This window comes from Aspergillus thermomutatus (genome assembly GCF_002237265.1).
Source record: "Aspergillus thermomutatus strain HMR AF 39 chromosome Unknown NODE_106, whole genome shotgun sequence".
NCBI lineage: Eukaryota > Fungi > Ascomycota > Eurotiomycetes > Eurotiales > Aspergillaceae > Aspergillus > Aspergillus thermomutatus.
In genome coordinates this window covers 15,529-28,482 of record NW_020798155.1, presented here as the reverse complement: position 1 = coordinate 28,482, position 12,954 = coordinate 15,529, and the positions used below count along the sequence as shown (strand labels likewise).

Genomic DNA, 12,954 nt, shown 5'->3' with positions numbered 1-12,954 from the left:
TTCATTTTCTTTATCGCTCAGGCAGAGATGACTATTGAGAGGAAACGGAGAGATCAGACTGAGATGAAAAAACCATGGGGCCTAGGCGGATGTGATGCATCGTGACACCACGACATGCATTTACCCCAGGTCAGCAAGGCGCTCCGTTGCCCATGATGCTATCATCATGCCTCGTTATTAACCCAACAACTAACAAGGGCATAATACGGCTTCGACCGATTCGAGTCTAGAATGGAAGATTTGCTTCTGGCGATCGGTCGTACTGAAGTGTCCCCTTGTTACTATATTCGGCACCTGCTGGGATGTTGCTTTTTTCTCCATGGTACCGGGGTACATGGACAAGCATAATAAATCCAAGCGCCTGGTCATCTGAACATCTGAAATTTCCTTCGGGTATCATGTTTGGCGATATGACCCATTCTTCTGCGATCGTGTCCGAATCTTTGCGCCCGAGATAGGCGTCGAATATTGCAAGTTACTTGGATGATGCTGGTAAGTGGTCTCTGGGAAGGCATCCGTCGTTTCCATGACTTGCAGTCAATAAATGTTTCTATCCGATCACTGTGCTGGACATTGACACCTTCATTAGATATCTCTATAACTTCCGACTGACTCATCAGACGCATTCGTGCTTTCGATCGGTCTAGAACAGCCTTCAACATGGTTTCCCATGGGTACCTCAGGCCTCCTTTGTTCCACAGGGGCATACTACTGTCAAGATTTGTTGTCATGTTTGGATCTGTCATGATCATCTCCATGCAGTCGTCATTTCCTCTTCAGTCTCTTTGCTGACCGCAACTCCATGTCATGATACCACTGCCAGAGGTCTTTGCGCCGTCCTTCACGCAGGCGCCCAAAATCGAACACTGGCACACATTGGGCTCCCAGGAGATGATTCGAAGGTATTGTAGCGACTGAATCGCGGACTGTTTGCGCCGGTTCGAACGGTGAAGACGGTTCAGCACATGAGCCATATCTGGGTGTAGCGCTGTTTAATTGTCACCTGGGAGTAGGCTCTATACGGGAAAACAAGAAAGATGAAGAGATTGCGGATAGAAACTGGTAGATCCATCGACAGTCTTGCAGGCCAAAGTGCTTAGAGAATGTCTCTGCTTCCTGTATGTTAGAATATAACCCAAATTCTGGATCGACTGTATGGTTGTAGATTCTCCCAACACACAGCTAGTCCTACGTTCCTTCTGGTCGCATGAAAAGAGATTTTTCGAAGCTCTTGAGAATTTGACTAGGCGATGGATATCATGATACCTAGTAACACCACGATAGCCCTAAAAATGAGATTCAGCACGGTTTGTCGAAATCCACTTGCAAAGCTAGCATAGTGTATGTGCAGCTGGGGTTTTCATACAGACTCTTACAAAGTCATTCACTAACTGATCTTGATCAGATATCTCCTGCTCATTCACTGGACTAGCATACCTCATTGATGAGCTTTTGGAGTCATTATTCGCCCCTGGAGAATCTCTCCATCCAATCTATCTCTCCTGCCAAATAGCTAAATCTCGCCTTCGTCGTCATATGGCCTTCTTATCTCTCATTCAAGGCCGTGCACGTCGTCAAAATGGCCCTCGCTGGAGAAATAAGGCAACGTCCCTACGGGCTTCTCGAAGTTACCGATTTGAGTGGGAAGGTAGTTGTTCATCATCAATCCAGTTGATTTCCGTTGGTGCAGCTTGTCGTTAGTGATCTCATTGTGGTCATAACTCGTTCTCTCGCCGCCTGGCTAAGGTCATTCTTACCGGCGCCCATGAATGAATGATCGCCAATTTCACCACCATTGTCAACGGCAAGCTGTACAAGGGCTCTTCCCGCCAGGAGAAGGATCAGTGCCTGAGGAACCGGAGCCGGCCGCCACAGCCAGAATTAATATGACGACGCAAGACTTTCACCTGCCGTCTGCCCACGTCGCCGTGTTGGAAGGTGATGCCCCAACTGGCTGCCACGAGTATACATCAGAATGCCTGCTCATTGGTTTTCGAGGTCGGGGTAGGGGTATCAACCCTTACTCAAGCTGCATGAGGACGTCAAATGGCGGTTTGAAAACTCAAGGGTGATGTCAGGATCGTGCTCATCATCGCCATAAGGAAGAAGAAGAAAGCTCTCATCGAAAATGTCAGATTGTGCCGCCAAATGCAACCGCTCCTGTCACCAGATCGTATGTTAATAGCCTACGGCAGCAGCCAGCACTTCTTCCTCCTCTTTGCTGCGCACAGGAAGTGGTAGCAACTGCAGATAAGATCACTAGTCCTACCACCCGACGTCATCGCGCTGCCAGTATCAACATGGCCTAAGGGCTTACACACACTCCTGGAAGGAAAAGCAATCGCAGCTGAACGTCCCTTTGGAGCCTCTGCAAACAGATTCGTTGAGGCTCTCACAAAGGCAGGTAAAGCTAAGAACTGCTGCTACACCGCGGATGCAAGAACCTTACTGCAAGATATCGAAAAATGGTTCAAAGCACTACCTGACACCCCCTTCGCGACGCAACCAATGACAGCTTGGCCACTACCGACGAGCCTTATGAACAGACTCCAGGCATTGCTCAAGTAAAGGCCACCGCACTACGTCTCGCGACTTTTGCTTGCTCCGCCATATGCTCAGCTTGTCAGCCAGTCACGCATGCGCATCTTTCTGCCGGTTGTTTTTCTGAACACCAATGACCATTCCTTTTCAAACTCTGTACCTTAGGACTCCTGGACCAACTGAAACAGATGTGATATCATCGGCAACTAATTTTCAGCGCTTGACAATCAGGATACTCCAAGCCGAAACTGCAGGACTGCAGGTCCATATTGCGGAATCTGTGATATCACTGGAAAGGCTCGTACCGGCATATTATACAAGCTCATACCACTTCTTGATGATGAAGCGTCTCATCTGAGGCTAGAAAAGGATGCCTTTATCAATGGGATCACCGCTATTGAGGACGACACTGAAGCAAGATAATTGGCACGACCCAGTCATCCAGTTGCCTTGTAAGTGCGTGCTCATCTGCAACAGTGGCCTGTGCTCGCGACTCTCCACTTCCAGTCTGGATTTCCCCGCGGAACGAGTGGTTAAGAGATGCGAGAAGCTTCAGCAAGACTTCAACAAGTTCAAATGGGGAATTGCAGCAGCAGCCCTAAACCATGCTCTTCACCCGGATAACCAGTGGTTGGTTGGAGTCATGGTTGGTCGGAGTCACAGGGTTTCCAAAAGCATTCAGCATGTTCAAGAGCTGGTAGACTTTAATTTTCCATCTGTGAACATGATCGGTGACTTCACATTGAGGAACCCGTCCTACGCGGCTTTCACAAACGTACCTCCAAGTCTGGTCAGCGAATCGCTCAATCATCCGTGCCTTCTTAGACCGAGCGGAGCTAGAGTCTTCGACGATGAAAAACCTAGACGCCTAATTCTCAAACTTTCCAGCGCTCCTCATGAGGTTGCAGAAAGGCTTTTCACTAGAAGTATTGAGAGCATGACGGCGTCCGTGGCCGAGCCCAGTTGCTCGTGTTCTGTCATTCCTACCCATCAGTCCAAGTTCTTTGTATTTCTTCTAGACAAGAACACATCAGAGACAAGCATCTTGACCAGCTCAAAACTCAAGTTGCCGATCACACTTGCTAATCCTGACATACGTTCATCAGGACTAGTGACCGTGGTAGAAGTCATGTCTATGAAAGTATTCAGATAGTAGATAGTAATAGATAGTAGTAGGAGGACTGGAGGAGTACTCCGTAGAAGGCTGGATTCCCAGGCTAGCGTAGGTGGATCTTGGCAGTCCCACACATGATCGGGAGTCCGTGATCCCGATGCTCCGGCGGCCAACGACGGAACATTACCAACCTTTGTGCCCGAGTGGTGTGTGTTCAGATTTTGATCTCGAGATCTTCTGCTTCGAGACATTAATTCTGTCTGATGTTTGTCTTTCGGATAGACAACGCTACATCTTGGATAGTAGGCTATTCAAAGAGAGCCCGGGGCTGCTCCATGGTGAGCTCCGTCAGAGAACTGCGGAGCACCAAGTTATCACATCCCAACCGCTTCAAACTTAGCACCTGACCAGTTGGTTCGTTGTGTTTTTGGTTTAAGATCAAATTTTGGCTTAACAACTGAACTCTTTCAGTGTCTAAGAAGAGCCTTTCTCTTTAAGACTTCCCATACTGAGACCTCGCGGCTTTCTAGTCAGGCTTCCGGCAGGTCCGGGTCCATATATCCTGCTCATGACAGCAGAAACACACTGCCTGGTTTAACAAAACCATGCAGAACTTATCAGTGGCAGCTGAGAGCAGACATTCTCTGGGACCGCTGGACGGTCATGCAAGTATCCATCAAGCAGCAAGAGCTAAGGACCATCATAATGCGAATCGAATACGTAACTCTCTGGTAAGAATCGTCTAGATTCCTTGCTCTTGTAAAGAAATGGCATTGATCAAAATTGTCTCTCTAGGTCTGCGAAGCTTGCTACAAGAGCAAGCTAAAGTGCGAGCCTGATGCCTCCAACACGTCTTGTAATCAATGTACACGTCGTCGCATTCCATGCGAACTCACTTCCACAAAGGAGAAGCAGGAGCGTAGAAAAAGGTAAGCTTGCAGCTGACCGAAGCCTTGATTCTCATTCTCTTGCTTCTCTTTGATAAGTGGTACGGGTCTGACAGATCTAGACGCCTGTATGTAAAGGCTCTGAAAGAGCGCTTGGAGAGGACGGAGTCGCTGCTCAAAGCCGCTGGTCTCCTGAACGAGGAGAAGCTTACGCCTCCAGAAACCAGCAGCGATGATGATGTGCCCCTCGAAGACGACGGAATTGAAGCCGAAAGTGAGGATGATCTCTCGAGTACACTGCCGCATAACCCGAGCGCGCATACGGCTCGCATGTCGAAGTCGGGTGCTCTGAGGGATACCGATCAGCAGTCGGAACTTAAGCCATCTGGCAAGCTTTCCGTTACTGGGGATAGCCAACATGTTTCCTTAATTCGATGGGATAATAAGGCAGACTCCCTATACTATGGTATGTTGTTCATAAAGTATCTGAGCCTTTGGCGCTTCCTAAGTTCCTGACACGTTTCAGGACGTTCTTCCTCCTTATCCATTTTATCCAGAGAAGGGATTGAGTGGATCAAGCACAAGACCGGTGAAGTGAAATTTCTTCGTATGTTAGTCTCGGACACAAAGCACGATAGTCCATGGGACTATTGGCGGCCCGATGTGTTCCACGACGTCTTTGCCTCAAAGGTCTTCAAACCTCTTCCGCCCCGAGCAGAGGTATTCTCCTTGTTACGCGATTACTTTCGAACAATCAATCGCTTATTCCCACTCTACCATGAAGCATCTTTTATGAAATTGGTGGAATGGCAGTATACACAGCAGACGTGCGATGACGCTGCTCGGTGGGCCAGCATCAATGTCATTCTCGCCTTGGCCTATGAATACAGATACTCAAATAGTCTGAAGTCGGAAAAGGACAAAGAAAAAGCATGGCTCTATTATAAGAACGCCATGTCGGTTTTCGCAGAACTGACGCTGCGCCGGACTGATATTCTAAGTGTACAAGCTCTTCTTGGCATGGCGCTTTTCCTTCGCGGTAATTCAGGCACTCAGTCAGCAATGCCTCTAATAACCGCAGCCATCAGAGCGTGCCACCGACTGGGTCTCCACCGTGACACTCCGCGGCCTCACCTTGCCCCAGCGGAACGAGAGCAAAGAAAAAGGGTCTTCTGGATCGCCTTCATCCTGGATCAAAGGTAAGTACCAAAGGTTATCAGCGCCCTTTTCCTCATGACTGTTCGAAGCTGATATACAATGGCAATGTAGCACATGTATACGGACTGGAAATGCGCCAACTCAACATCCCGACGATTTTGACGTCGACATCCCTGCTGTTGATCTCGAAAATGATCTCTTGCTAAGCGATAACAAGCCATTTTTCCAGCAACTTTGTCGAATCACCATCATCAAGGGTCGTATATATACGAAGCTTTATTCTGAGAAAGCCTTGCAGAATAAGACTGCGGCTGAGATCATCGAGATAGTCAAAGAACTTCACGCTGAGCTCGGAGAATGGAGGGCTGCGAACACTTTTGATGATCAGCTGAAACAGGGAGCGGCAGGCGAAGATTTTCTGCGAGGATTTGCGTCCGCTGGCATGCAATTTGTCTACTTCAACTCTTTGATCTTGATCCATCGGATGCCTTTAGTCATTCACTTTATCTACCGACACCGTCTCGCAAATGGAGATTCGACACCCGACGATGCCAATCTGATCCTTCGAGAATCGGGCTCCTCCATTGCTCTTTGTTCAGAGGCTGCTCGGGATACATTGAGGCTCGTTAATAATCTCCCATGGGGTGACATAGCATGGATATGGTAAGGCAACAATAGCATCGGGCTCCTGTTTACCTCCAATTCGATGCTCACTATTCGCACAGGTCCCTTCTATATTACGTGTTTCTGGCTGTTCTGACCATTTTCGTAAACATTCTACGAGATTCACGGTACCCTAACGCCAGGGAAGACATCCAATCACTCAACATGGCCTCGACATTCTTCGCCACGCTGATCCCCGGCGACGGGCCCTCCAACTACGCTCGATTCATGACGCAAATGAGCGCAAACTTTGAACGAATAGCCAGATCTGTCCTAGAACGAGATCAAAAGGCAACCAAACTCAGCGAAAGAACGACTTCTCGTGCATCAGTGACCAGAACAGAAGGCCACGATCTCACACCAGAAGAGCAACAAAGCCAGCGACACCAACCGGCAGAGGCGCCAAAATCATCTTCTTCATCTCCTCCCGTCCACTCGCCCTCGATCATCGATATTCCCCATCTCCCCGGTCTTCCCCGCATCAACTCTTCCGGCTACGTAGTCCCCGACAGCAGCCCCCCAGCGTCCGATGACCTCCAACACTTGATTCCTAATTATTCACTCGAAAACACCCGTCAAAACGCCGCAGCCTCAGCTGAATCATCCGTTTCTCCTCAAGCATCCGACAATCACAATCCCACCTATCCCTTCGACCCTTTCTTCCCAATTCCTGTAGCCAACCACATCCCTCAACCCGATTTCTGGCAAACCATTCCGGCAATGGACTGGGGACTCACCAATTCAAATCAGTTCAGTGATGATTCCTACATACAAGGTCTCTTTCAAGGAACGGCGCCGTCGTTGACAGCAACAGCAACCACAGCGACGTCGAGCAATGTACCTTCAGCTCCCCTTAACATGGGATTCGCTTTTGAAACCTCGAGCCAATTTGCTCAGGATCAGGGGCCGAGTCAGACTGTCTGGCCTGGGGGAGGGTTCACCAACCCATACCCTTAATATGAGGTTGGGTTGCGCGATCTTCGATCTTGACTATATATACGCATTAGAATTGTATATAAGCAACACAACATATGACGATCTATTGTCCTGAACAGAATCTCCATGAATGACGCAATGAGCAATATACACTTCTTTCTAACCCTAGAATCCGGCGATTAGAACACATATCAAGCTTTCCATGTACATACGAGATATCTTCAGGAAGGTCATTCAATCAACAAACGCCGACCCTGAAACGAAAGAACTCGGAACACCTATGTACAATCATGTTGACCCTCAAATCACGCACCGCCTAATTGAACTCCATGAACACCAACACCTCGTCTTTGTCCACCCATGGGTACTTTATAAAACCGTCCCGGTAAGCATCCGAACCGCCTTACTCCAAACACCATTCCCAAACTGTACTCCGGCAGTCTTCTCCCCTATTTCCTTGCAGAGGATAGTTCGCATCTCCGTCTCAGACATGCCGAGGTCATTGCCGGATCCGAAACCATACACCTTGCTGGCGATCACATCGGTCTCAAAATCCAACGAACCGATGTCACCGGGCTCATTGCCCTGGACAACGCGGGTCCTCACCGCAAAATCGACATCGATTCGCCGTTTCTCACTGCTCGCGGGTTTCTTTGTGGATTTGGGCGCGGGTGTCTTTCTGCCCTCGGCTGTATCGGTTCCGAGAAGAGTGCACCTGGCTCTAAGCGACAGCTTGTCTTCGTCCTCGGATAGCCTGAGTTTAGTTACGCCGCAGAATTCAAGCATGCGGGCTTCTTCCTCTAGGTTGAGCACGGAGTTCCAAGCATTTGATATGAAGCGTAAGAGATGCTTTGGAGCTATCGTGGCTATCTTGGGCTGTAGAGTTTTGAGGTGCTTTTGAAGAGACTTAAGGACTAACAAAGCGATAGGAGATAGCTGCGGCGCATGAATCGTGGACTTGCCTCCGCGTCTCGGGTGATATCTCAACTCAAGAGGCCGGTTTGTCTTCTCGTCAATGCCGGACGGCGGTTGATCTCCGTTTTCAGTAGCAAAGAGTGCCGGGTGGAAGACGAGTTGAAGCTGCTCCCGGTAGGACATGGTCAACAACGGGCCTGCGGGTGAGCCAGAGGAGGTGGCTGATACGATGGACCAGCCTGTCTGAAGCTCAATCTTCCGAACGGATCCTATCAAGATTGTGAGTAATCCTCGAGCATACATAATCTTCAAGGGAGCGAGAAATCTTACCCTTCAATTCACCGATCTCCTTGGCGCTCCAGCCATGACACTCCTCTTTTACCCTTTCAGCTTCGTGGATCTGCGCCAAGAATTCGGCTTTGAGCTCCGCTCCCGACTCAATATTGTTAGTCTTCTCTTGCACCTGCCCTTGAAGCTCCTGCAGCTGCTTCTTCTTCAACTCGATCTCATCCTCTAGACTGGAGAGCTTCTCCCGCGCATTTCGCAGTTCATCCTGGTCACAATTCTCCATCTCATCCGCAAGTTGCTGTAAGTTCGTGGCCTCTTCTTTCCGCGCAGCTTGTTTCTCGACGAGTGAGGTTACTACGCCATCGAGAAGTGCCTCATATTTTGATAAGAGATCGCCATCCGTCTTCATGTCCTCTACATGCCGGTCGAGACCTTCTTTCAGGCCTTCGAGAAGCTTCATACGCCATTCGTACCATGTGGCTTTGCTCAGTAACCTAGCATGAGTCTTCACATTCCGGAACTGGTTGTCCATCAACAGACGGATGTCTGGCGGAGCAGTGGCATATTCTCGGAAGAGTGGCGGGTTCTCAGCGTATGTCTCGGTTTCGATGGACCGAATCACTTGTCGGCCTTCAGAGATGTAGGATTTCAACTCGCGGCAGGACTAAAAAAGCGTCAGTATTCATCTAGGTCGACGGGAAAGGAAACAGCTTACATGCTGATACAACTCAAGCATGGGCACAGTACAAAAACCGGCAGCGACACAATCTTCAAAACTGGCTGCGCCAGCCTTGGACTCGGCAGAAAGCCTAGCTGCTCTCTTACTCGCACTCCCAGGGGCTGTGGTATGCCTTCGTTTGGTTGTAGTCAGCTCCATGAAATGGATGTTGGTCATGTTCAAGAAATCCTGTAGCTGAATAGGTTCAAACTCGGGCTCGTTATCTTGTGGAGCGACGCTTCCCTCTTCAGCTAATGTTGACTCTGTGGTGGAGTTGAAAGACTCCAATGCGTCTTTCGCCGGAGTAAGCGATAAGGAGCTGGTCTTCGGCTCCTGTCTTGGAGTTGTGCTACCTTCAGTAGGTGGTGCAATAACAGACTTACGAGTAGGTGAACGCTTCAAATGTCCAACCGTCTCATCCTTTGTGGGCGGTGCTGGAAGTTTAATGCTCTTCACTGGGCTGGCGTTGCGACCCTTCAAGCGCTTAGGAGTATTGTTGGCGTCCTCTTCATCATCCTGATCCAGCTCTATGGGTCGCTTGCCCAATAAACCCCGAGCAGCGCCCACGTGTAAGCTCTTGCGGCCGCGGAGCTTGTTCTTCTTCGGTGTGAGGCTCGAAATCATATCCTTCAGGTTCGCTGTAGGATCCAACTGCAGCGGCGGGATATGGCCATCCTCCCGTTTCTCCTCTTCTTCACGCTCCATGTCGACTTCTGCTTGGAGTTTGAGAGGATCCTCAAAGCGGACACCCGATTTGGGCTGCTCCTGAGGAACGAAGCGTGGAGCCTCCTCTCCGATTGACCGTCTTCCATCGAGCATAGCAGCCACGCGAGGCGAGCCGAGTCCTTCTTTGTCGATTCCCAGACCTGATGAACGCCGTTTCTCGTGAGGACGCAATACAAAAAGGGGAACGGCTTCACCGGTCGCCGCGGTAGACCCAAAAAGACTCTTGCGGCCAGGGGATTTATGCTTGCTAGCAGAATGACGGATCTCGGGCTGGAAAAGCTTCTTTGGCGATGCACTTCGGTTATACGTGGTGCTCGGAGGAGTCTTGCTGGGCGTCATGGATTGATTGACTTGGGGTGTTGAGTCCTTTGGTGAAGTCAATGTGTTCTTGACTGGTGATTGTTGTGGTGAGTGTGCCGAAGGCGTGTTAGACATTCGACGGCTCAAACTTTGCCTGGTTGATCGAGGCCTTACACTGGCTAAGCTTGGACTTCCACTTTCCGAGGCGACAGCAGCCAAGTGGAAAGAAACTGGGGATTTTGAAGGCGACTGCCGAACATTCTCCTGGAAGGGAGAACTTCCCGGTTGTTCATTCTCCGACTCTGAATTCGCGTCTCCCCTTTCTTGGTCTTCGTTAACAGCCTCAATTGCCGTTGGCAAAATTCTTCCCATAGCAGTTGTGAGCTCCATTCCTGCCGTTTGGTCTTCGTCCTGCCAGTCATCTCGAGTCCCGGTTGCCGAAAGAATGCCACCAACTGCCCCTGTAATCTCCATGTCTGCATCGTCTTCCATGCTGTCACCATCATTATCCTCATTGTTCCTTCCAGTGGTATTTGCTTCCTCGGCATGCTGAGTCTGAAACGGTTTGTTGAGAAGACCTCCTACAACGGAGGTGAATTCCATTGTCATCTCCTCATCGCTAGCATTACTTTCGCCGCCTACAGATCTGGTGGGAGATGTAGATTGTTTAATGCCGCCAATCACATTTGTGAATTCCATAGTCTGCTCATCATAGTCCGTCTCTTCGCCCGTTGACTTGCGACGGACGGTGCTCTGGCGACGACTTGGTTGGATGATACGCCCAATAGCATTTGTTACCTCCATGCTGAGGTCTTCGCCCGCGATATCGGCGGAACCATCGGGAACAGTCGATGGCTGGATCGAGCCGTGCGATGGATTGATATTTTCTTGGTCATGCAAAGCGCTGATATCCTCCCACTCAAAACTTTGTCTTTGGCCCTTTTTGATCCAAGGCTGGAAAGCGCCAGTGATTTCTTGGTCAACGATCTCCATTGACATCTCACCATCCTCGTCGTAGTCAATGCCTCTCGTTCCAGCTTCTTTAGCTGCTTGGCGTAATGCCTCGTTCAGGCGGGCGCTGGAACTGGTACTGGAGCCCGACCGATCTGAATGAACACTTGCCGCTGACTGAACAGACAGGTCCTCCATACTCATTGCGGTGCTCTCCCCATCAAATCCAGAGCCTGAGGAACTGTCATCATCGTCGTCATCGTCATCTTCCCTTGCGACATCTTGAAGGCCAGTATCCTCCAAACCATCTGCGGAGCCTCCGCTGAATGGACTAGACGACAGATCTTGCGAAGTTACAGGCTCATCATACGTTGAGGTTGAACGATTCCTGAGCTCTTGCAGGTCCGGATACTCTACTGGAGAAAATGCAATGTCTGATTCCGCTTCGGTGTCAGGTGTGGACGGGGATTCTCTCTGGTGGGATGCTTGTGTTGGCGCTTGGTTCTCAGCGAGGGACGAAGCACGTCGGGTGGAGTTAGAAGCAGATGAGGAAGTGGAGTCATCAGGTATTTCAACAACGTTCCATGTGTGTAGTGTCGCCTCCGGAGCGAAAGAAACGCGGCGGTTCGCTTTGCACAGACAGGTGTTAGCCAACTGTAGGGTACCTAGGGAAGACATTGACTAACCCATCGATTTCCGGCGCGCTTCTCTTTTTTCCAGTATGACCTGACGCTCCCGCTCTCTCCTCTCCTTTTCCTCCCGTTCCCTCGCGGCGGCGATCGCAGATGACGCATTGAAGCTATCGAAGGGATTGGCCGGGTCTTCTGGGCCAGACGCCGGCGGTTGCGCGGGAGTATCGAAGTCTGCCAATAAATCTTCCTTCCCTTGATCATTACTTTCGCCTTGGACACCGTCCTGTTGTGCGCCGCGCGCTGGAGTTCGTTTGCGCGTTTCTTCGAAAGACGGAATGCTTCGAACTGGAGAGACAGGAACTGTCGGTTTGAGAATAGATTTGAGCGGAAAAGCCATGGTAGACTAGATAGTACTTCGGTCAACATCACGTCTTACAAAAGAAAAGATTCTGAGCGCCCAGGAAGTACCTTGCGCCGATTGCCATTTGAATCCTGAAGAGCATCCAAACCACCAGGTCCTAAGCTCTTACTGCGTGACTTTTTATCTTTTCCCGCACGTTTCGCAAAGCCATCTTGACTTTGAACCGCACCTATATCTGTTGTGGCATTCTCTTTATCTAATCCAGACGTCAATCTCGAACGAGGTACATGGGCAATGGAACGGCGAGATCGCGGACGACCCGACCCCGCGGAGTCACCTCTGGACGCCATTAGGATAGGTGAAGAAGAACATAGACAGAAAAATGTCTATCAGATCTCCAATATCACTGATCAAGATAGATTTTCTTTCTCCAGTTTATATGAATCGCGATTGTTCAAATAGAAAGTAGCATAATCAGTCCGACGCAGTCAACAACTAAACATACATCAACAAGCGCGTCTCCCGGCCGCCGCTCATGTGACCACCCCATGTAAACAAACCAAAAAAGCCCTAGCCGAACCGCGCCATTCCATATCCGGGCTAGTGCCCTCGTCGCACACTCACACCACGGAATATCGAGCCATCGTCGAATAAATCTTCCTCAACATCGACGTCGACCACCGCCCCGACCCGACACCCCCCTTCGCGACGAATTTTATATCCAGCTCGACTTCGCTTCCTCGTCGACCTGAATTCTCGCAAAA

General features: G+C 49.9%; 2 protein-coding genes across 2 annotated transcripts; one reads left to right on the top strand and one right to left on the bottom strand.

The window, feature by feature from the left end:
- Nucleotides 1-4,260: 4,260 nt before the first annotated feature.
- Nucleotides 4,261-7,320, top strand: CDV56_103147 (transcription factor domain-containing protein; the record flags this gene model as incomplete). Its single annotated transcript, XM_026756766.1, has 6 exons — nucleotides 4,261-4,386; nucleotides 4,451-4,584; nucleotides 4,665-5,008; nucleotides 5,069-5,741; nucleotides 5,812-6,363; nucleotides 6,426-7,320. 6 exons carry the CDS (start codon nucleotides 4,261-4,263, stop codon nucleotides 7,318-7,320), a joined length of 2,724 nt encoding a protein of 907 aa, XP_026614051.1.
- A 348-nt stretch (nucleotides 7,321-7,668) lies between these two features.
- On the bottom strand, nucleotides 7,669-12,226 carry CDV56_102551 (kinetochore-microtubule binding complex subunit SPC105; the record flags this gene model as incomplete). The annotated part of the gene is made up of 4 exons (XM_026756170.1): nucleotides 7,669-8,483; nucleotides 8,545-9,166; nucleotides 9,218-11,826; nucleotides 11,884-12,226. 4 exons carry the CDS (start codon nucleotides 12,224-12,226, stop codon nucleotides 7,669-7,671), a joined length of 4,389 nt encoding a protein of 1,462 aa, XP_026614050.1.
- Between the last annotated feature and the right edge of the window lie 728 nt (nucleotides 12,227-12,954).